This window comes from Fistularia commersonii, chromosome 18 (assembly GCF_037954325.1).
Source record: "Fistularia commersonii isolate RoL2024-O1a breed Wild chromosome 18, RoL_Fcom_v1.0, whole genome shotgun sequence".
Taxonomy (NCBI): domain Eukaryota; kingdom Metazoa; phylum Chordata; class Actinopteri; order Syngnathiformes; family Fistulariidae; genus Fistularia; species Fistularia commersonii.
Genome location: NC_141301.1, coordinates 4,132,903 through 4,158,408, shown reverse-complemented (window position 1 = coordinate 4,158,408; position 25,506 = coordinate 4,132,903). Strand labels below are relative to the sequence as shown.

Genomic DNA, 25,506 nt, shown 5'->3' with positions numbered 1-25,506 from the left:
CGCACTAAAACCGCCAAAGTTTTCTTCTTCGGTGTCGGAGTTGAACGGACTCAGAATTTCCCGGTCATTTCATCGTTCCGATGTGACAAGGATAAACGTTTTAGCGGCGTGAAGCTCGTTAGCGTCCCCCGCCCAAAGTCCATATATTAGCCGCATCGTTGTTTACGTGAAAAAAGTTGCGGCTTATCGTCCGGATATTACGGTACATATCTATATGTATATACAGTATATGTGTGTGTGTGAGTGTGTGTGTTTACTGAGTTTACTTTACCTTTAAAATTTTTAAATGTATTTTGTTTACCTTGCATATCAGCATGAACATGTATGGCACAACACAATTTTGGACATTTTTGGCCAATCCCTTACTCTACTGACATCCTGCAGTGAATGGACTCAGCAGCCACTTTCAAATGATCATCTGTCATGACGGGAAATCATTTGGTTCGAGATCTCAGACTGGCTGTACTGAATGTCAATCAAGTGCCAAATGTCACAGCGGGGGTGGATGATAGGCTAACCGCTATTTTCAGTAATGACGAGATCTTCTCACTCATCCGGTACTGCAGTGTATTTTCTTTTAAAATAAAACTCTTCTTGCAGACCCTTCTGATTTCCCATCTTTTCAAACAGGTTCTCCGGTGACATTTTTTGCGGGCCATTTTAAGAGAGGCGTTAGCTTGCCGTCTTACTTACCGAAAATCCCTTTGAGTCAAGTGCAAAACAACTTTTGTTATTTCTTTGCAGCCCAGTACCGGGCTGCAGCCTGGTGGTTGGGTACCTCTGTTGTAGTTTTTCTCAGCGTTTACCGTATTTTCCGCACCATAAGGCGCACTGGATTATAAGGCGCGCCTTCAATGAATGGTCTTCCTTTCAAAAATTTTCATATATAAGGCGCACTGCATTACACGGCGCATAGAACAGAAGCCACAGTAGCGGCTGGGGTTGTGTTATGCATCCACTAAATGGAGCTGCGCTAAAGGGAATGTCAACAAAACAGTCAGATAAGTCAGTCAAACTTTATTAATAAAATATGAACCAATGTTCTGACAACTCTGTTCACTCCCAAAACAAGTTAGTGCATTCACAATAGGGTACCGTATCAGTTGCTCTAACCGGTATTTGCCCATCCCTCGTTGAAAACAATGTATTTTGAACCCAATTTGTCACAATTCAAATCGTTTCATCAAAAGAAAGCACCGAGAAGGACCGCCTCTAAATTCATTGGTGTTCATGTCGCTGGCTAGCGCTGTTGCCTTCTTTGGAATAGTGACTGTAGAGACGCTTCTACTTGCTGCTCTCTGTTCAACAACCCACTGTTCAAGTTTGTCCTCTAGCTGTTGCCATCTCGCTTTGTTCCCTCGGAAACTGTTTAGTCTTCTTTACTTGGCGCAGGTTATCTTACTGCTTCCTGCACTTTCGTACCATCGATTTGTTAATGATGAATTCTCTCACTGCTGCTCGATTCCCGTGTTGTACTGGTTGACCGATCGTCTTGAGTTTAAACCCTGCGTCTTAAGCATGTCTCTCGAAGGGAGACGTTTTGGGGTCTTTATACACACTCAAGTGGTGTGGGACTGGAATTCCCCTTTAGTGTTTTTAGTGCTGCTTCGGTGAAATGAAAATGCACTACTTCTATGGGAGAAAATGGAGTCGGCGGCTGCTTCCCGTAGTTGCGAGACCTCTTGCAGCTCAATATTGATCCACATTTAAGGCGCACCGGGTTACAAGACGCCCTGTTGGTTTTTGAGAAGATCGAAGGCTTTTAGGTGCGCCTTATAGTGCGGAAAATACGGTATTTATTTTTCCGTTCTGCGGTAGAGTTTATTTTGGTAGTCAGGCCCCACGATTGACCGAAGTTGCCTTTGCGATCGTCCGGTAGATTGCCTTCGACTTGTTGGGCACCCCAGATATAGAGACAAACAACAATTTGCACGCTCATTCCCGTATCTGGGAAATTTAGGGTCTCCGATGAACCCACTGCATGTTTTTTGGACTGTTGGAGGAACCTGGAGATATTGCAAAACTCCATTCTTGTCTGAACCAGAGACCTTCTAGCTTTTGAGGAGGAAGCGCAAACCACTGCGCCAATGCACCACTACCATGTTCTTCTTTTGCTAATTTTTTTAAATCACCCAGATTTTTCTGTTGCTGCTAACATAAGACGGCCCTTGCCAGGTTTTTGCAGATGGTATTACTCAGCAAGTGACCAATTCGTCTATTTGTGCGAATGACAAACGCCGGTTCTCGACATGGACACCCTTCTTTTTATCAAAATGGCGTTGTAAAAAACCAACACAGTCTATCTGTAAAACATCTGAGGGGGAAACCCGTCAAACAAATACCGGGTTCCCGCCCTCCGAGCCCTGACAGGAATCTGATCTTCCGGTTGCCCACGGCGAACACAGGCGTTCTTCTTTGAGCTAAAGAAAGAAAACAACCGCTCCCGTCTCCTACAGGCTCTCGTTGATTTCCCTCCTCTTTCCATATCGGGCTTTATTTAGTCACTTCTCGCTGCAGACCTGGCAGTTTGGCGGCCTCTCTGGAACGCTGGCTCTTACAGAGCACTCAAAAGTAACTCCACTTTGTGGCTTCACACGTTCCCCTGCCTGCCGGCTTCAGCTGTAGTTCACTAACAGACAGGTATAGTCGGCACAAGAAAGGTGGGACTTTTTTTTTTCCTCTCTCTGCTCGCATCCCGCCGCCAGGGTTCACACTTCAACATAACGTACCATCTGCTCGCGATCTGTTTATGCAACACCTCTCCTCGTCCTGTAGCGTCGTTTTCCTATCCCTCCAGCCTTTACCCGGGGACCCAGCTGGGTAAAGAAGAGGCACTAGAGAGGAGCGGTAACGGAAACCGTCGGATTGAAATTCCCCGCGACCTTCATGGAAATTCGTTTTTCAGGTTCATTCTGCAAAATGAGTGTATTCATGGATTTTTTTTTTTCTGCGAGATACACTGAATTCATCTGTATGGAACTTAGCTTGCGCATCACTTCAGTACATTCTGGCCTGGTCGGTATGTAGTGACAAACAAAAACGTGATGTTAGTTTGTCATTCAACTACTCCTTCATGTTAAATAACTGAATTTATTACTCATTCAAATCCAAAATGTTGCACATGCATTGTTACATATGCATAGTAACATTTTAGCTTTTAAATCTTGGAAAATTGATTGGTTTTTTTGGGAGGGTTAGGGATAGGGTTAGTACTCTTTGATAGCCAACACTGGCTCATAACACAAACGACATATAGTTTTTTTTTTTTCTCCTTGAGGCACAAACATTTAATCACCTTCCCATCTTTCTTGAAGCAGCCTTCCATCTGAATTAACTTTTCTCTTCCTGGTCATTTCGGGATCATTTCTATTTCTCAATTCCACTTGTTGAAAATCTCATTGATGTGGATACACAGTGATCTGATGGGGGGGATGTTGTCACTTCTTGGGTAACATGAATAGTGGGAAACGTCGTTTATGACCGTGTTTGACTTATTTATTTCAAAACAATTAGACCTTTTAAGACGTTTGAGTTTGACACATGAGGTGTAGGGTTTCCAGCAGATTTCTTTCCGCAGTCCAGAAATCCAGACATACGTGACCGATTAAATTATTGTTTGTCTCCATATGACGTGAATGAGAGGGTGAATGTTTGCATGTCTCCATATTACATAAAATGACAGAATGAATGGTTGTATATGTCTACATGACGTGCTTTAGAGAGTGAATGGTTGAATGTCATGTCTGTGGAGGTTCTCAGTCATCCAGGTCGTGGTGAATTCTTGTAAAAATCTTCTTTCCGTGCCAACTGGACTTGAAATTCATCACTTGAAGATGTTTCGCCCCTCATCTGAGAGTCTTCTTCGGTTCTAATGACCCCAGGGGAGTTTCTGAATATAACTGACTGTGTTTTGGCCGGGGCCCAGTTATGGTGGCTTGTTATAAATCCAAGAGTTGATCGGCAGAAACTAGGTCTAAGTTTTAGACAGAAATTTTTAGATCTTGATCAACTCTTACATTTACATAATTACTACTTCTCCTTCTTTTCCTTTCGGCTTTTCCCTTCAGGGGTCGCCACGGCGAAATCCACACTTTGGTCTTCCTCTAGACCTCCAGCCTGGCAACTCCGCTATATTCGCTACCCCACTTCTGCACATGACCCAACCGTCTCAGTCTGGCTCCTCTGACCTTCTCTCCGAAACATGTACCGTCCCTCTGATGGACTCATTCCTGATCCCATCCATCCTGGTCACTCCCAAAGTAAACCTCAACATCTTCATCTCTGCGACCTCCAGCTCTGCCTCCTGTCTTTTTCGTCATTGACCCTACAGCATCACCGGTCTCACCACTGTCTTGTACAGCTTTCCTTTCATTCTGGTTGATAGTCTACCACGGCATAGTACCCCTGACGCTTTTCAACCGGCTTGAACCCATTGCGTCACTTCTTACATCGCCACCATAACTTAGACCCTTCCAAAACCCTGGCAGTTAGATTTGGAAACTCGCCACAGGTCATTTGAACTGAAGTAGCCTCTCGATTTAGGGGTGAAATGTCTTCAAGCGAAGAAATTCAAGTCCAGTTGCCGCAACAAAATGATTTCGACAAGAATAGTAGAATTTTTCTTATGTGGCCCTTGTCACCGTCGACCCATCCAAAACAAACTCGCCTCTCATCCAACGGCAGCTGGAATAGGCTCCAACCCCCATCTGAAACCCCCCAAAAACGTTGTAGATAATGAATGGATGAATAAATAGAAAGTCAATCCGACTTCTGATGTTTTTCTGTCTTCTAAACGAACGCGTTGTTCTCAAGCACGACTTTGTTTCTCCGCCCCGCAGTCCTCGCGGGTGCACATCACCAGGGCCGTGCTGGAGCAATTCCTCTCCTTCGCCAAATACCTCGACTGTCTGACGCACGGGGCGCCGCTGCTGAAACAGCTGTGCGACCACATCCTGTTCAATGCCGCCATCTGGATTCACACCCCTGCCAAGGTGAGCTGAGAGGAAAAAAAAAAAAAAACAACAAAAACACGAAAAGAAAAAAAGGTGCTAGGAGGTTAAATTTGAAACGCATCCTAATGATCTCAGTAGACGGAGGAATTAGCGGGATGTTGTATTTCTGGTTCTGGCTCACGTGAGGAGTCGCAAAGTTGCATAGAAGTACGATCATTTTTTTAAACCATAACTCCGTAAATATAATCTTAAATGTTGCCCTTTATATCAATTTTACTAAATGCCGGCGGTATCTCCTGACTGCGAATGCTAAATTCAGGTGTTGGGGAAAACTTAATCTCCCCTATATAAACACATATGCCGGTGTGTGTTTGTCTGTGCGGGCGTGTCCTAAACCCAACAAAGATTTTTTTTTTTTTTTTAATGCCCTGTGAAAAAAAAAAATGTGATCCATCACCAAAGCTGCCATTGTGTTGCGAAATGTCTTGCTGGTGGGACCGAGCCATGAATAAATATGAGAAGGTAATAAATACAAAAAGTGTCTGGGGGCTCGCCTGCGACAGTCCTCCAAAATAGAACACGCAGAAAAAGAGAGAGGGTGGAAAAAAAAACGAACGAAACGGAGAGGTAATGAAGTGGGTTAGACTGCTTTTAGCTACACTGGCACGCCGGATCCTTCCCCCAGGACACGCGTTCCCGTAGTCCTGCCCTCGAAACTGCAACGGGGTAGAGACAGCCAGTAGTGCAAATGAAGCGTGCACGCGGCGTGAATTAATTACACGAGGGGGGGGAGAGCTGACATTGCCCTAATGACAAATAAGATTTCTTACTTTTTACCGGTCTCACGATAATGACCTCGCAGAAAGGCGTTCGAATATCTTGAGAAAACCGAATCGCTCCCGCACACATCCGCGCCTTTAACTGACATTTGATTTCTGTAATATCCCGTGATTAATGGCATACGGTAGCAAAGCCCTTGGTATTTTGTAACGGAACGACTGGTATTAAGGACTGTGACTAATTTTGGTGGACAAGCTAATTATCACCGAACGTAGCGGAGCCGCAACAATTATGAAAATGAGTTATAGAGGATCACCACTTGAATGGATAATAAAGCGGTTTTCTCTGCAATAACATATTTTAGATGGTCCGCCGGATGCATATGCATGCCACTGACTTGTATGTCCGTGTGTTCCAGGTGCAGCTCTCCCTCTACACGTACCTTTCCTCCGAATTCATCGGCACGGCGACCATTTACAACACCATCCGGCGAGTGGGCACGGTGCTCCAGCTCATGCACGCCCTCAAGTACTACTACTGGGCCGTCAACCCGGCGGAGGGCAGCGGCATCGCGCCCAAGGGTGTCGGTGAGCGCGTTTTCCGGGGAGGGCACAAATGCGGAGGTTATCGGATTATCCGCTGTCGACTTTTTTCCGAAATGCCGTTTGACCCCCCGAGGGGGGCCACGGCGGAAGGGAAATTGCAGGAGGAGAACCGGCATTCGAAATGATTAATACCCGCGAGGAGCGTTTCCCCGTCAGCTGTCTGGCCTCTGTGGCCGTCGGCGGAGACGACAGCGAGACAGAATTATCGCATCGGTAATGTCACTCCTCTTCAGCGCTTTGCGGAGGTTTTAGGACTTCATAACCGGGCCAGGTTTCCGCCTCCTTCTCTTTCCCCGTGAAACGATAGAGCGGCACGCGTTGAAAAAGGAAAAGAAGCATCCTTGAAGTGTCATCTTTACTCTCCCTTTCTTATTTCCCTGATATCCGGGAGCCTGCATGCAGGTGTTGTCTCGTACCCTGAAAGCCGGCGCCGAAACGTCTCCCTTATGTTTAAAACCTCTGTTTTGACAACGCTGACGTATATCTTGTCGCGTAGATGAGGGGCTTCTTGCTTTTTTTTTTTTTTACCTGAGATATTTGAGATAAGTTGTGAGAAGGTAGAAATAGGGTTGACGGGTTGAAGCCGACTTCCCCGCGCAGTCTTTCCTCAATCCTTCCAGATGGCATTATTGATCGTCATTGTTCTCCTGCAGCATAATAGACCTCTTGGTAATGCGTTAATGGTGCAGGTGGTTATTACAATATCTGTGCAACCTGAGTTATGATAGTTTTAGGAGTGGGCTATAAATGTGATGAAAACTCATACCTGTCGAGATTTCCATTTTTTTTTGTTTGTTTTTAGGGTTTTCACATCAATTTATCTCAATGCTTCTTAGTTTACTTTGGTCACCGCCTGCTAATATGCGTTTATTTTTTTAAATGTATTTATTTATTTTTTACTTTGGAAGAGAGCTATGCATAAATGTTTTTATTTTTTATTTGTATTAATAAATGTTATGAATACATGTATTTTATAAATATTTACGAATATTTATTTATATATTTTATATTTAAATATTTATTTAAAATACTTATAGATATACATATTTTGTAAATAATTTATAAATACGTTTATAAAAAAATGTATTTGTTTTTTACTTTGGAAGAGCTATGCATAAATTTATTTTTTATTTGTATTTATAAATTTTATAAATACATGTATTTTATAAATATTTATAAATATTTATTTATGTATCTTATATTTATATATTTATCTAAAATACTTATAAATATACATATTTTATAAATATTTATAAATAAATTTATAAGTAAATGTATTTCCTTTTTTTACTTTGGAAGCGCTATGCATAAATTTATTTATTTTTTATTTGCATTTATGAATTTATAAATACATGTATTTTAGAAATATTTATTTATACATTTTATATTTACATATTTATTTAAAATACTTATAAATATATTCATAAATAAATGTATTTATTTTATTTTACTTTGGAAGAGCTATGCATTGAAATCCGTTTGAGCGAAACTTGAGATATGGAGATTACCTCCGCTTTGCATGGGAACGTCACAAGACCAAAGAAAAGAGATGTCTTTCATGGCAGTTTTGTCTGTTGATTTTTCCTTTCACCCACAAGCTATAGAAAAGAATATCTCCTCCGACAAGCAAAAATAAAAAAAAGGGAAAATCTGTTGATAAGGTCATGCTAAGTCTATGTCCCTGAGTGAAAGCAGGTTGAAAATCCCAATAAAATCTCAATTTTGCGGATATCGATAATTTTTCTCTGTGGATGGAGAGAGAACAGGCAAATGATTCTGGCCTCATGATGTCTTCACATTGGACAAGGTGTTGATAGCTGCTTTTGCACTGTGAGAATTTTTTGACTTTCCCCAGTATTCATTTGCAAGAAAAAGGCTGTTTTTTTTGTTTCTTTTTAATTTTTATTAAGGATCGCGGACCTTCGTGTCATGGAACAATTTTAGCTCCTACTCCAAGGCAGGGTTTCTTTATGGTTCTGTAAGGAATACCAGGGGTCTCAGATTCACGGCCCGCGGGCCAATTGCGGCCCTCGGAACAATGTTTTGTGGCCCCCTACCTGAAATCGAATCTTTGTGTTAGTACGGCCCACGCGTTTCTTCTCACGTGCATCTGGGGGTTTTATACAGTGGGTTTAAAAAAAAAAAAAAAAACGGGCAAGGAAAAAATAAAAAAGTAACTTTGAAATGTATTTTTTGCTTCAGAATTTCCAAAAACATATGATTTTTTGATGGAGGAACATCTAGTGACATTGTTAAAATGATCTTTTCTTATTTCTATAAAAAACACAAACGCGATAGCAAAAGAAACGGGCAAAATTAAAAAGCATGATTTAATAACCAGAATAGCCACCATTAGCCTTGTAAACATTAAACCTCCTCTTATACATGCGACTAATCAAATTTTCTAGTTAAATAAATTCTAGTTGCAAATTTTCCCACAGTGACAAGAATATGTCCTTTAACTCAACAATATTTTTAGGGTGTAATTTCATCAATTCTTTTTTAATATTCATTTTTAATATTAATTCATCATGTAATTATCAGAGGAACAGTTCATTACATATAAAGATTTTTATAGTTTACCTGTTTACCTCCTTTACACTAAAAGAAAGACCAAAATAAGTTTGACACCCCTGCTGTAGATGTTTAATGAAGCTTGTAACCCACGCCCAGTACAAGATACCGTAATTTCTGGACTATTGAGCGCACCTGAATATAAGCCGCACCGGTTTAAAAAAAAAAAAAAAAAATTGATCCTTTATTAATCCCATGGGGAAATTTGTTCTCTGCAGTTAAACCATCATGGATGAACCATGAGCAGGAGGCTGCCGTCCGCCAGCACCAGGGGAAACACTAGGAAGAGCCGAATCAAACCCGGATAATAACTAAATAAATATACGGGTAGATATATAGACAGCACTTGACTACAAGCCACAGGTGTCCACGTTGTCACATGAGATATTTACACAAAAAGATGTCACAGAAACATTTTTTTTTTACTTTTAATTTAATACATACCGGTAACATCCACAAATACGTACTGGAAATGCATTCTTTTTTCCAAAAAGTGCCTGTTACACAGCTGATTAAAAAGATGAATGATAAATAACACGAGGAAAAGTTCATCCAGCCATCCATTTTCTATCCCTGCTTTGTCCAACTCCGGCTGATCGCTATCTTTGTCTTCCTCCTGCACACTAAAACCATTAAAGTCCTTTTTGTCGGTGTCGGAATCGAACGTCCTCTGAATGTCAGAGTAATTTTATTGGTCCGATGTGCCGAGGCTGAATGTTTTGGCAGTATGAAGCTTGTTAGCCTCAAAAAAATCCATTAATAAGCCGCATTGTTGTTTTAGCCGCAACGTTCAAAGCATGTGAAAAACCGGTTCATAGTCCGGAAATTATGGTACTTTTTGGCAAAGGCGGGGCGCCATTTTTCAAAAAAATTATCGTCGTCACTGCTCAGATGTTTTCTTTTGACGAAATGGACCGACAAAAAATTCCAAGCTTCTCCACAGAGGGATTTTCCAGGGCTCGCAGCGGAACATAAACATTTTGGCCAAAATAAGTCCAGATTTAGCGAACGGTGGGGGTTTTCCACACGGCGAAGCAGTGCAGGGAGAAGATAAAAACAGTTCAATGCATTTAATAGTCCATCGTTATTGTATAACGCAAAACTAAAAGTTCCTGTAACGAAATCCGAACCAGAACTACGTTCTTCACGTCAAACATGGGAACTGAGCCGCTTTCGTATCGTTTCGGTTGTCTTTTTTACCAGTGTTTATGGACTCTGGGCCACCCAACGAAATTTTATTTCATGTCTTCAGATTGAATTGAAGCGAAAACGAGTAGCTCCGATGTCTGGAAGAAGCTCATAAGAAGAGCCCCGGCCAACAAATGCATTTCTAAAGAATTCACTTTGGACTGTATTTGGTCTTTGGATTCCTCATTTGAGGCCGTTCAGGCCGATCCTTAATGCCGGTCTGAGCTCCCAAATGGCTTTTCTCACACCGACTGTGTTTGCTCATCAGACGTTTTTTAATTTAATCCGAACCGCCGGAGCAGTTAAAAGCCGTCTCGGACCGTCATCCAGACCCGAGAACCAGCATTCGGTCGGATTTTTAGACCAATTTAAAGTGGGTGTTGGGTGTAATGTGTGATAAAAGCGCGTCAACCGTAATGAAAATTGTATACGTTGAAACCAGCCATGATATGTCGTGGGGGAGGATGTCTGGAGTGAGGAGCATGGATTGTATCTCATGTTAGATGTTGTGGAGATCAAGTCTGAGATGGTTTGGACGCGTCCAGGGGAGGGATGGTGAGGTTGGAACTCCCAGGCAAGTGGTCTAGACCAGGGGGTCGGCTACATGCGGCTCCGAGTGGCTTGGGAAAATAAATATTTAATTGAAGTGTATTTAATTTGTGTTAAATCCTTTTTTAACTGTTAGTTCAAAGTTGGAAGATTATCGTGATCTTGAAATATAAAATAAAATAATATTCATTATTTTTTGCCGCTCAAAATAACGTCACACTCGTGGAAGCCGGTAAAGTCTCGATTTGCAGACGGCGTGCGCAGAAGTTCAGGAGCAGAAGTCCCATAAACCAGGTAAAATAAATATTTATGAGGAAATTTTGCAAATATTTAGTTTTTATTGTTCACTGTCACAGTGATTTTTTTTCCTGATTTACTTTTAAAATTCAGGTCAAGGTTACGCTACACGCTTTGAGAGCCCAAAGCTCAAAATGAGTTCATTACATAAATAAAATTTAATTTTCTCTTTAACACTTTGCGAATTTCAGAACCAACATACTACACACTTGTTTATACAAAGTGTAAAGGTAATAAAAAGCAATATATACAGTGGTACCTTTATTTTAGACGTCAAAAAGTAATTGCGGCTCCCAGTGTTTTCTTTGGCTGTTAAAGGTTGCCGCCTCCTGGTCTAGAAGAAGACCGGGGGAAGTTTTTTTGGGTGAAATGAAAGAGGGCAGGAAGTTCGCTGGTGTGAGAGGAGAGGATACAAGAGAGAGTTTAATGAAGGCAGATGATTGGCTGAAGGGACGGCCGGATGTAAAAACAGAAGATAGTCAAAATCAAACAAAAGAAGAAAAGCGGAAGAAATCGTCCGAGTGAAACGAGGACAGAGTGTTTAATTGCCGTTCGCTTGCCGTCTTCGGTTGCTGTCGAGGAAATCAAATATTCATTCATTCATTATCTTTACCGCTTATCCCGCTCTCTGGGTTGCGGGGATAATGGAGCCTTTCCTAGCTGTCATTGGGCGAGAGACTGGGTTCACCTTAAAATAATTGCCGAAGTCATTTTTTGACAAAAATCAACCCCTTATTTAACATATGGCTTCAATTATTTTGTGTATTTTGAAAGACGGGAAAAAAAGCTGCCTGAATATTTCAAGAAGACGACGATATAGAGAAATATAACCATTCACCTTCAGCATGTCGATAGCTGGAATGCAAAACATCCTATCTGCAAATTTTTCGATTTGTTTTTTTTTTTTTTCATTGAATCGTGAGAAATGGAACGGCTCCACATTTTCAGTCTATCTGCGAGATAAACCCGCCCTTTCTTTTGACATAAATGTCACATGACAAAACTCCTATGTGCACAATGAAGCAGAAAAAATTAGGAAAAAAAAAACACTCATCTGCATTGTCAGTGGTAAAAAAATACATGCAATGTATTTTGAAATTTTAACATAGAAATATAGTCTGTGAACAATAGAATATTCCTGTATATCTTTAACAAAGACCATACTGTAATCAAATGAATTTTTTTTTTTTTTTTTTTTTTCCTGAAAAAATGTTTTTTCAAATAAGAAGTTTTGCATCCCAGCCATTGATATGCATGTCTGGGCACTTTAGGGTCTCCAATTAACCTCCTGCATGGTTTTTTGGACTTTGAGAGGAAACCCACATAGACACAGGGGGGCAAAACAAGCAAACTCCAAACAGAAAGGCCTCCCCGGGTCTGAATTGAATCGGAAATGACCTTCAAATACACTCCTGAGCGATCGGCATAATTTAATGGCGGGTACTGCCGGGCTCACACACGGGAACTAAAAACAAAAAGTCCTCAGGGAATTTTTCTCTGCCGTTGCGGCGTGCCCCCGTCATATTGTCATTAAGTATAAGCCAGTAATCTGAGCAGTTTTAGATCAGTCTTTTCCTAGCTTTTCCTAGTCTTGGGCTTACGACAATATCAAATGTGTTCAATGTGATCACAACTTTCGGTCTTTGCGGTGATGTAACACAGTCAACAACCAATAAATGACAAAAACGGAAATCACCACAACGGTGTTGGCCGCGGAGACGGTTTTTGTTGGCGGTATGGATGAATGGGAACGCCGAAGGACGTCCCGATCAATATGGAGCGTCCAGAAGGAGGAGCGGATGGCGGAGCTGTGGGCAGAACAGCCCGGCTTGTACCGCGTCTACTCTCCAACAAATCAAAACCGAGTAGAAACAGATAAGCGATGGACTGAAATAGCAGAAGCTTTGCAAATAACCAATGAAAACATTGCGTGGCGGGAAAAAATAACAGAAACGATGTAGTTGGAGTCTTGTAAATTACATTACATTTACATTTGGCCGACGCTTTTATCCAAAGCGACTTACAATAGAGGACATTAGCACTGCAAATAACACTTTCAAATACAAGATGCACAGGAAATATACAGAACAGTAAGCTGGGGTTAGTTTTTTTTTTTTTTTTAAAGACAAAAACATACACACACACACACACTGCATAGCCTAACTTGGTGCCTAACCTGATCTGGGGCAGCTCAAGCATCAGCGCAGAAAAATAGTCCTGAAAGAGAAAAGTTTTTACCTGTTTCTTAAAGGTTGAGATAGATGATGCTAGTCTTGTTGCTTCCGGATGTTTGTTCCACCACTGAGGTAGTAGAACTGAGAACAGTTTTGCCTGAGATCGCTTAGAGCGAGCAAAAGGTACTGCTAGTAGGTTTGTATTAGAGGAACGCAGAAACATAAGGTCTTATCATTTCGGTCAGATATGCCGAACCTGTTCCTGAGGTGGTTTTGAAAGCCAGGGTCAGGGCCTTGTGCTTGATCCTGGCAGCTACTGGTAGCCAGTGCAACTGGATGAACAGAGGTGTAACATGAGCCCTTTTGGGTTGAGTGAATACCAACCGTGCTGCAGCATTCTGTACCATCTGCAGTGGTTTTATTGCACGAGCAGGTAGTCCAGCTAGGAGGGAATTGCAGTCGTCCAGGCGGGAGATGACCATGGCCCGAACCAATAGCTGTGCCGTCTGATTTTCTGAATGTTGTACTGCACAAATCTGCAGGTCCGGGAAATCGATGTAATATGGTTGGAGAATGACAGCTGATCGTCGATCATGACGCCGAGGTTTTTTGCAACTTTGTTTGGGGGCCACTGTGGTAGAGTCCATCTTGAGGCTGATGTTGTGATGAATTGTCTCTTTAGCTGGGATCACTAGAAGTTCAGTCTTGGACAAGTTCAACTGTAGGTGGTGTTCTTTCATCCGTGATGACAGTTCGGAGAGGCAGGCTGTGATGCGAGTCGAAACCGTGGCATCATCTGGCTGGAAGGACAGGTGCAACTGTGTGTCATCGGCATAGCAGTGATAGGAGAAACCATGTGTTCTAATGACATTTACCAGTGAGGTGAAAAGGTAAATAGTGACCACAGTCTTTGCAAAATCTCAGTCTGAGATGTGAGACGATAGCTTTCCACAAGTCTTTTCCGAATCTTTTCAGAGTCTTCTGAGCTTGGAAGAAAGGAAAGAAAACGGATCCATTCAAGTAGAAAAGTATTTATTTAGCGGAGTTCAGGGAGCAAAGTGTCGCGTAACAATCGGATGTATGTAAGTAAACAAAAAGACCTGGATCCAGATGCCAAGGTCTTCTGAGAGTAGCGTAGCTGGTTGGGAAGGTGTGGGGCTTTTTTTCCTCCTGTAGGTGATTTTATTTTATTTTTTCTCTGCACCTCCCGGTCCCATCCGTCTCGGCTTGATACGACAAGCCCGTCTCTCCGCGTTGAGAAACGACCAAACAAAAGGCGCGCGTAAAAATAAAAAAAAAAAAAAAAAGAGAACCGTGCCGATAATGAAGTGTTCAATTATAGGGACACGGAGAGGACATTTTGAAACAGCGCTCTTCCTGCTACTTGCTCTGTGTCTGAGAGTGCCATCTCTTTTTTTTTTTTTTTTTCCTGGGGTCTTAATGGAAAGTGCCGGCAAATTAAAGCAATGTATCACTCACTTATGCAGGCGACCGCTGCAGGCGCCCACTGAGTGATGCCCATAGCTCAGCCTCCCCCGGTCCAAGACACGCACCCTAAAGCAAACACATTATCTTTCTCAATCTATATCGCTCTCCTTTTCGTCACTGCCTCTGCCTCCACCTCGCTTAATAATGAGTGATGAAGAGTGCCTGCCACCTCCGGCGCCGGCCCGCCTCTGTTTTGCCGCCGCTTTTCTTAAAGGAGGAATCTCCTGTGAAGAGGAATCGCCTGCGAAGAGGATTTCCGCTCGCGGTTTAATTATAATTTGTGTTTGCCCTCGTTCCGACTGATTTGCTCTGGAAGCGACGAGAAAGGCCTCTTTTCCCTTTTTTTTTTTTTTTTTTTTTTTCTTGCTTTTGCATATCGTCACCTTTGAAACTCTTCAGGGAAAAGAGGCTGCTGAGAGAGTGAGAAGTAAATAGCGTTATTCGTTTACTCTAGAAACCCAGTTATTGTTTGTGCGAGAAAAAAAAAAAAAAATCTCCCTGAAAAAATGACACAGGATTGCTGTTACGCACCTATTTATTTCTTATGAATCGGTTTAGTTTGCAGAATTATGTACATCGCGCTCATCGTGACTTTATTATCATCGCTCATAAGACAATATAAAAGCACCCACATTAATCATCCGGACATAAATTGTTTTCCAATAAACTACTTCCCACTCCTGGACCCGGGATACGGCGGGTAAAGTAATCTGCGATCGGTGAAACCGGAGTCGCGCGGAGCCGCCGAACATAATTGGCGGCAGATAACTTGGATGCGGCGGCGGCGGTAATAATGTCCTTATCATCGGCTCTGTATCAGGTCCCGTCCCCGTGCTGGCTTTTCCACTCTCTCTCTATTAATCAGTGTCAGGATGCAACGATACTTACCATCCAGACGCTAACCTCCGGGAGCTGGTCTCAGGACGGTCGGGTGTCTGCTGACGTTTATCTGTCATCTCTGCACATGAACACGTGTCTGCTGGGGGGCCAGAGGCCAGAGTTTATCAAGCGTCGGGGGGAGAAACGGATATTTGTCACAGACTTTGCGGTCGCGGGTTTTTATTGTAATTGAATATCCGCGAATGCGTCACGCGCTCTCTCGCCACGCTGCCGGGCGGATTTACGGCTCGGCTGCTAGGTTTTGGACTCGGTGTAAAGCAAACGTCAAGCCGGTAATCGGGTTTGGATTTTTTGGATTATCGTGAGTGGGGACAGATCACACTCCTGCTTTTTTTTTTGCTTGTTTGACCAGAGACGGCGCTATGATCCAGCGATGGGGAAAAAGGCCGTTCACGTATTCGATATAGCAAATAGCTCTTGTGGATCGTCAGATCTTTTTCGCATCTGAGCGGGGGATTAAAACATTGTCGGTTGTAAACGTTCGCTGGCGTGGTGCGAGTGTGTAGGCTTTTGCGGCCGTGCTTCATCTTTGGATTACATCCGTTTTTGTCAAATAAACCAAAAAAAAAAAAGCGAAATTAAAAAGCAGGATGAAAAAAAAAAACCCCCACAGAGCATAAATGATTGGGAGGCTAGAAACTTCGAAGCAATGTCAAAGAACAGCGAGTATTCCCATAGGTTGTTATGGGATGAGCAACAAGCTGACCTTTGACCTTTGCTTCGGGGGTCGAAATATTACGATGTCAGTAAGCTTGTTGTCTGGGTTTCAGGCAGAGCCTGTCCGAGACCTCAGATGTCAATCATGAAGGGAGGTGAGGACACGGATTCGGTTTAAGCACCCCGCTGAATACGTAAACACGATTTGAAAAAAATCTTTGAAAAGAAGTGGTGAAGTGGTTAGTACTTCCACCTCACAGCAAGAAGATCCCTAGTTCCATTCTAACGTGGAGTCTTTTTGTGTTGGTTTCCTGCAGGATTTCTCCGGGTTTCTGTCCACGGTCAAGAAACATGCAGGAGGTTCACTGGAGACCATTAAAATATGTGAATGAGAGCGTGAATGGCTGTCTGCTGCTATATGACATGTTAACGAGGGAGGGATCAAAAGTTGTATGCTTCTATATGACGTGTTAATGAGGGATCAAAAGTTGTATGCTTCTGTGTGACTTTTTAACGAGGGAGCAAAAGTTGTATGCTTCTGTATGAAATATGAATGACATAGTGATTGTCTGTTGAGAATCTCTGTCATCCAGGTCATGGTGAATTCTCGTTGAAATGTTCTTGTCTTGGCAACTGTAAGAAATTCAAGTCCACTTGCCAAAACAAGAAGATTTCGACGAGGGAGTGAATGGTTGTTTTTCTGGTCAATTCTTGTCGAAATCTTCTTGTTGTGTCAACTGGACTTGAATTTCTTCACTTGAAGATGTTTTGCCCCTCATCCGAGAAGCTTCTTCAGTTCTAGTCACCGATGAGGGGTTTGTGAATATAACTGCCAGGGTTTTGGGTGGGCCTAGGTTATGCTAATGTAAGAGTTGATCGGCAGAAACTAGGTATAAGGGAGTTGTTATGCTAATGGCCGTGGCTTTCGTTGGGGATAAAAGAACAACTTTTATGGGATTTCCTGGGTCGGAATGTGAAAAGGTAAAGCTAAACAAAGGAGTGAAACCTGTTGGATCACATGAACTGAGGCTCTTGTGGAAGTTACCCGGGGCTGGTTCTGGTGGTGAATCGTTCCTGGTTATATTTGGGTACTCCCTACAGGTCATTAGAACTAAAGAAGCCTCTTGGATGAGGGGTGAAACTTCTTCAAGTCATCAATACCCACCAAACAACCAGGAAAGGTAATCCCACAAAAGTTGCCCCCCAACGAACGACACCTCCGTTGGCATAACAACCCTCTTAGACCCAGTTTCAGCCAATCAACTCCTACATTCACATAGCAAGCCATTATAACCTAGAGCCGCCCAAAACCCCGGTAGTTATTTTCGAATAATCCCAACCGGTCACTGGAGCTGAAGAAGCCTCTCAGATGATGGCCTCAAGTGAAGAAATTCAAGTCCATTTGCCACGACAAGAAGACTTCAACAAGAATTCTCCCCGATGACTGAGAACCCTGAAGACAGCTTGTAAAGGTTTCAGCCCCCCAGGCGATCGAAGCTCAAAGTGCAATTCGAGCAAATTTTATCCTTGAAACCCAAAAACAATCCAAATTGGAAATTTGCACGGTATGCGCCAAGTGAGTTCTCGCAACTGGAAATACGCTTCAAGACGCCGCTGCATCTTCTGAATTGGCGCCGCTCACTGCTCTCACACCCCTTACCTCGCAGCTTCCAGCATACCTCGCCCACTTATTCCAGGTAGTTCGTACAATACGCACATCTCGTGTCATGTTCCGATCTCTTGTGTGGCATAATTTTATATCTTTGTGCTTAATTTGTGTATTTTTTAGTAATCATCACAGGCCCTAAGAAAGCAAGTGGTGATCCCAGACAGAAGATGCTTTCCATGGAAATTATGCACAAAATAATAGCGAAGCACGAAGGTGGTGTACGTGTGACCGATATCGCACGTGACTATAATCACAATGCACCCGTGATATGAGTTTCGGGTGGGGGGTTGGAACTAATTAATTTGTTTTCTGTTATTTTAAATGGGGAAAATTCATTTAAGATATGAAAAAAAAATCAACATACAAACCAACTTCTGGAACAAATTAAATTTGTATCTTCAGGGACAACTGTGTATAATGAAAGAATGAATGAAGTAACTATGTTCACAATTTTCACTTCACATAGTAAAAACAAACAAAAAAAAAAAAAACAGGGTTTTCCCCGCGATGATGATGATCCGAGACACCGTCGTAACTTTCTGACTTATTCTGTCACTTGTTTGTTTTTGAAGGACATGAATGCACCTGCTGGGATCGCTCAGGCTATCAGCCGTTAAATGAGCTTCACGATATTAATGAATCGCAGGGTGAAGGTTACCGCGGGGTGCCAAAATCACCCTTAGTTGTCAGGTGGGGGTGGGGGGAGGTGGGGGGGCTTCCCGGTAGTTTTGATTAATGGCCGGCCAATGTGACGGGCAGGCGGCCACCCCCGGGTTCCCAGCCTGAGCGATACCTTCTGGTCAGGCCGTTTTTGGATACATATTTAACCACGTTCAGTTCAGGTTAAATCCTCCAAATCACCTTCCCTGCACTTTCTGGGCTCCTACAGAGAAAGGAGACGTGGAGGGTGTTTTGCCGCTTCATCGTTCGGAACGACAACTGACAAGTACCGTCTACCGGCAAATAGTTCGGAGGCCGATCCCGGCCCCATCGGCAATTTTCCCTCACGCGGTGCCGAAAGCGAAACGCTGAAATGCGCACAGACTCTGACAATGGACTTAACGGTGAAGTCACAGTCATCTTGCACCAAGATTTTCTGTTATTACATTCATTTGCATATTCATAGATTCTGGATTTCAGTGCGGGAGAATGATTAGCATGCCATTATAGTCATTTCTGCACAGGTAATTAAGCGTTTTGTGAAAAGCTGTATACTGTTTCGAGGTGTGAGAAGCCCTTCCTCTTGATGTGGAGCGCTTCTGCATCACGGCATGAAGGTCCGTGGTTCGATTCTGACTGGAGGCCTTTCCGTGTTAATACATGTGCGTTTTCTCACACAGTCCAAAAACATGCGGCGGGTAGATAGAATAGGATAAAATAGAATAGAATATTCATTTCAATCATCCCACGGTGGAGAAGTTTCAACCACACACAGCAGAGGTGGACAGAGAAAAAATACAAAAATAGTAGAACTAAGAATAAGTAATAACAATATACACTGCTCAAAAAAAATAAAGGGAACACTAAAATAACACATCATAGATCTGAATGAATGAAATATTCTTATTAAATACTTTTTTCTTTAGATTATTGTGCTGACAACAAAATTGCACACAAATTATCAATGGAAATCAAATGTATTTACCCATGGAGGTCCGGATTTGGAGTCACGCTAAAAAATTAAAGTGGAAAAACACACTACAGGATGTTCCAACTTTAAATGTAATGTCTGTAAAACAAGTCAAAATAAATCAAACAAAAGTGCTGTTTCCTAAGTGGACAATTTTAATTTCTCTGAAATGTGACTGGCTCGGAGTTACATTGTGTTGTTTAAGTGTTCCCTTTATTTTTTTTGAGCAGTATATATAAATAGGTAGGTAAACAATATGACAATATATAAACTGCAATTGCAAATAGCTCTGGACGACAGCAATACTTGTAATGGCAGACGTGAGTGACTGGATGAATGACACTCGAGTAGATGAATGAATGAATGAATGAATGAACGAAAGATAAGTCTTTTGTGAGCAGAACTGGATGTTAAATAGTCGCACAGCATCTTGCACAAATGACCTGCTGAATCTCACCTTCACACTTGGGGTGAATGGGAGGGTGAACGCTTGCATGCCTCTATATTAAGCCTGAATGAGAGGGGGAAAAGTTGTATGTTTCTGTTTTATATGTAAATGAGAGGATGAATAATTGTCTCTATATGATGTGTGAATGAATGAGTGAATGGTTGCATGTTGTGTCTCTATAGAAAGCACGAATGGTTGTATACCTTCATTCAATGAGAGCTCGATGTTGTTTTATTTGTCTAGATAACATACAAATGAGAGGGTGAATGGTTGAATTATTATTATGTCTCTATTTGTGGTCGACTGAGAGTAGGATAAGCAGTATAGAGAATGAATGAATGAATGAATGAATGTAGTTTTCACACAACTCAATCCTTAAGGATCTGATTTATTGGATGCCCTGAATATGAACTGAGACTGTTTACAAGGAAGCTTTACACGTCTATAAAAATAAACCTCGAATAAGACGGAAAAACAACAACAGGAAATAGAAGGTCCAATCCGGGTGCTCGGTTTAAACTCCTCTCTCTCTTTCTGTCTTTCCACCTACAGATGGTCCAAGGCCGACTCATAAAGAAATAATTTCTCTGCGGGCGTTCATGCTTCTTTTTCTCAAGCAGCTCATCTTGAAGGTACGTCTCACCTGTCTCCGGTTCCTCCACCGCCTCGTATGCCCGTGCCACGCTTCACCTGCACGCCAAAGATTGATTTTAACCTTTCCCTTAAAAAAAAAAAAAAAAAAAAAAAAAAACGATCCCTCCATAAATCGCTGCTTGCATAAACCACAGTTTTTTTTAAATAAGCTTGCGATTCAAAGGAAAGGATGATGTTTCGATTTTTACAACTTTCAGCTAAGTGAATTTTGTCCCTTCGGTTATTTGGTCGTTTGATAGGTTCAAGATAAGGCGGTAAAAATTTGAACTGAAAGGCTGCTTTATTTTCTTAATACTCAAACCACTTCAAAAAGTTGTTTATTTTTAGACTGTCACTCCCTGATAACAGACAGATATTTTACACAATTGCATTTTTCTTCCAATCAGGTGGAAGTAAATTAAAATAAAAAAAAGGGATTAAGTTGAAAGAAATTGTAAACACACACTACTTACTATTTGTGTGTATATATATATATATATATATATATATATATATATATATATATATATATATATATATATATATATATATTTATATATGGATAGACTGATAGATAGATTTTCTTCAAGAATATGATACGGTTCAAAGGACAACTAGTTTAACTTTTTGATTGATAGAACTTTCGATCAAGTGAATTAATCCACCTCCTTTCATTTATCGGCTCATTTGATGGGTTCGAGTTAAGGTGGCAAAAATATAACTGATGTTACTTTACAACTCAAACTGCTTTCATGTTGTTTATTTAATTCTGGAAAAATAACTGTCAGTCCCACTGCTGTTCCTCATAGATTTGTTTTATGGGAATTGTGTCTCATGTCCAATGACAAGGAAGTCAATATAAGAAAGAAAAAATGAAAAAGATGTTATATTTTCTTCACGGACCTGATTTTGTTCTTTTTTTTTTTTCAATAAATCAACGATTTTATTTCATTTTTAGGATCAGGGTGTGAAGGAGGACGAGCTCCAGAGCATTCTCAACTATTTGCTAACCATGCATGAGGTAAGTGCTAATCCTGCATCCACACCTGAACAGAGCTGGTGTTATTTTGGATTTAGTTTCGCACCCGTCGATCTGGGAGCGATGCTTTTTATTGAACCCGTGCAGATGACGCTAGCGCAATGTCACAGATGCAGTGCTTGTTTCCAGTGTCTCCCTGCGGCCTTCCAATGACAGATGATGAAGACGTTCACGGGCGTGCCGTAAGAATTTATGATCAGGCTAAACAGTGGGCGAACAGATAAGGGAAGGTCTTCCCCTTCAGTACATATGTTTTCCTGCGCTATTCTGTTGTTCACTTTCATGGTCAAACAACAGAAAAGGTCATTTTTAGATACTTCAAGCTGCAAATGATGGGGTAATGACACCTTTATAGATGTAGATCCTCTTCGGTTCTGCTTGGCTGCTCTCTTCAGGGGTCGCCACAGCCAATCATCATGGTCCATCTAACCTCCATCTCTGCATCCTCCTCTCTTAAACCAACTGACTTCATGTTCTCTTTCACTCCATCCATGAATCTCCGTTCTGGCAGTTCCAACTTCGGCATCCTCCGACTCAGGTCTTCACCGTACCTCCTCTGCTGTCCCTCTGATGGACTAATTCCTGACCCTATCCATCCTCAACACTTCCGAAGAGAACCTTGACATCTTCATCTCTGCTACCTCGACCTCTGCTTCCTGTCTTTTCCACAGTGCGTCTGTTTCTTAATCACACAATACATCTCACCGCTCTCTTGAGCATCTCGATTTTCATTCTGCCCAATGCTCTTTTATCACCCCTGACACTTTTCTTGGCCCGGTTCAACCTGCCCTCATGCTGGACTGTTGACCCAAGCCACTTAAAATCCTCTACCTTCTTTATCTCCACTCCCTGTAGCCTCACTGTTCTGCTTGAGTCCCTCTCATTCACACACATGAATTCCGTCTAGCTGCCTTTCCAGTGTGTACCTCCACCTGTCTAGATTTACCTCCTCCCGCACCCTGCTCCTAGTACAGATCACAATGTCATCTGGAAATACTCCATGGAGATCCTGTCTCACCTCAGCTGTCAGCCTGTCCATCACCATAGCAAACTAGAAGGGACTCAGAAGTGATCCCTGATGCACTCCCTGCAGTACCTCCGCCTTGAACTTCTCTGTCACACCTACAGCACACCTCACCACTGTCTAACAGCTCTCATACATGCCATTCACTACTCTAACATACTTCTCTGCCACTCCAGACTTCCTCATACAGTAGCATAGTTCCTGTTTTTGCACCCAGTTGTATGCTTTTTTTCCAAAATCCACAACGGCAAGGTGCATCACCTTCTAATCTTCTCTGTACTATTGTAGACAGTTTAGTGAAATAACTCGAATGATCAAAATAAGGCTGACCACAAACCTGCCATCAATCCCTGCATGAACGTAATTTCATGTCATACTTTGACATTAGATGTATGGGAAGTTATTTTCCATTTATTTCATTTCTGTAATAATACTTGCCTTCTTGTTTGTCTGCATCGAGTCAGGTGAAGTCAGATTTCATCTACAGAGCATCAAATCACAACACACTTGTCTAATGACGCTTTTCGTGATCAGCAGGTCCGGACCACACTCTTTAAAACGAGTTACAGAAACCCAGCATTCCCTAATCGGCAAGCGCTTGTCGACAGCGGCGAGGAAAAAAAACGGGCAGAAATGCTGGACGGCTCAGTGAGAACAGCCTTCTGTCTCGACCGGTTGAGCTAGAAAGAGAGCGACATATAGAGAGATAAAAAACAAGGGTGTGAAAGAGATGGAGGTGGGGTAGGACAGGCAAAAATGATGTATTACCACTAATTCCTGAAGCGCTGACAGTTACATGCTAATAACTGACACGATACGACAATAGCTTTAATATTCATAAAGGAATTAACGATGTTGGGCCCCTGGTGAGACACTGCGGTGGATCCAGCCACTTCCCACTGGAACCTGCGAAATGAGAGAGCTCAGGGACTCGGGGGAAGATACGAGGTTACTTTCATGCATTGATGATGAGGACATGAGTGCAGACAGGATAGGTAGAGCGGGGGGAAGTGCACCATTGGATGTCCCCCATCAGAGAAAGCCTATGGCGGCATAGCTAAGGGCGACCCCCGAGTAAACGCTTCCTCAAAAAGGAAGGATTTTTTAGCCTTTTCCCCAACAAAGAGAAGGTGTCTGGGTGGGAAGACGGTTCTGCAGAGGAGGAGGAGCTCGGCACCGGCATGATTTGATAATGTAAAAGTTAGCGAGTGATGGATTACGCCCCTGCAGCGACTATCATGCCACTGCGGTATAAAATATTGCAAGACTACCCAATGTTAAATTTCACTTGATTCCCCAGTCGCCGCGGTCTAGTGCCGAGCCTCTCGTCAGCGTCCGTCTCCTCCATATGCAAAATTCGATGTTTTCAAATGAATCCCGATGCCGTTTCCCATTTGCATGATTTGATACAAACCGGTTGATGGGGGAATTCAGAATAAAGACTCCCAAGCATACTCCCCGTCTCTCTTCATTAGATCTCGGACGCCGCCTTGATTAAGTGCCTCTTCTCTCTCCGTGCGTTTGCAGGATGACAATCTGCACGATGTGTTGCAGCTGGTGGTCGCGCTAATGTCTGAGCATCCCGCCTCCATGATCCCCGCCTTTGACCAGAGGAATGGAATTCGGTAGGGTCCGCGCCGAAGACTCAATCTCTTTGCTCATCAGCCGCAAAATGGAGTGGTGAATTTTCAAAATAAACCCGCTGCTACGGCTAATCTTGGCCCGTGTAGGTAATGAATAATTTATGTGCGCAGTGACAAAGAACACGCGCGCGTCACGGCATTACCATATTGATTTCACCACATGACACGGATGATCAAACTTACCCGATGTGATCCCATAAAATATAAATACACGTAAAGTAGCTTTACATGTGACGTGTAAGGATTTCATTGTGCAAAGGCCGGCGCTTTTATTAGGACAGTCGTTTAATGCTAATGTAAATTTACTCTGAAGGAAAGTGGTTGTCAGCCCGCCAGTGCGGGGCCTTTTCTTCAAATGAGCTATATTTTATCCTGTCAAACGGTGAAGCCACTGCCAGCCTCTGCCGCTTGTATCTATTCCAGGGTAATCTACAAGCTCATGGCCTCCAAGAGTGAAAGCATTCGAATACAGTCGCTCAAAATCGTCGGGTACTTCCTCAAGCATTTGGGCCACAAGTGAGTAACTCGTTCTTAACAAGCTGTTATGAATCATGTCTTGTTCGGCTGCTGTCATCCTGATTTGCCAATCGTGTAATTATCCGAAAGACCTTTAAATCAGTGGCTGTTTAACAATATAGCTTCATGAGATTTGTTAAATCACCTCATATATCGCATTGCTGTACAAGATTTACGGACTAAAACGACATCGATTAGGTATAACGTGCAGATCGGGCGCTTTTGGACACAACAGTTCCTCCTCAGACTTCGATTCCAGGAACTCCCCTTTCTTGGGAGGGACTTTTTAGTTTGGCCTACCGAAGACTGGGACACAATTGTCTGCAACATGCACCCTAAATGGCAGAAATATTAACCATGAACTATCAAATTAGTCGAAATTTTTTAATTTTTTCCCTGCGCTGCTTCGCCGCTGTTAGCTAACCCCGCACTTATTCGGCGTAAATGTTTATGAGCCTTGGAAACTCCTCAGAGGGGTAGCGGGCCAGAAGAGCTGGGACCTCTTCCTTGGTCAATTTCTCGCTAGTTCTGTCCAATTTGTCACAGGTCGCAAGAAAACAGCTGGCACGATAGTTTTTAAAAATGGCGCTCCGCAGTTCACAAGAATTATCGCGCAATCACAAAGTATCTACGTCGTCTCTGCGAGTTCCCGTGGAACCATAAAAAAAAAAAAAAAACATGCCTCGGAGTTGGTTCCCGTAACTGAGGTCCACTAGCAAAGAGTTTGAATAGGTCATATG

The 25,506-nt window shown here is 42.5% G+C and overlaps 1 protein-coding gene across 1 annotated transcript in view; it reads left to right on the top strand.

Moving 5' to 3' along the window:
* LOC147224207 (neurobeachin-like) overlaps positions 1-25,506 on the top strand; it is a 34,308-nt gene that overhangs the window by 2,959 nt on the left and 5,843 nt on the right. Inside the window, exons 2-5 of the mRNA XM_086164953.1 lie at positions 4,839-4,991; positions 6,151-6,315; positions 24,135-24,232; positions 24,674-24,766. Of these exons, the coding sequence (XP_086021079.1) occupies positions 4,839-4,991; positions 6,151-6,315; positions 24,135-24,232; positions 24,674-24,766 (509 nt within the window). The remainder of the gene's footprint in view (positions 1-4,838; positions 4,992-6,150; positions 6,316-24,134; positions 24,233-24,673; positions 24,767-25,506) is intronic.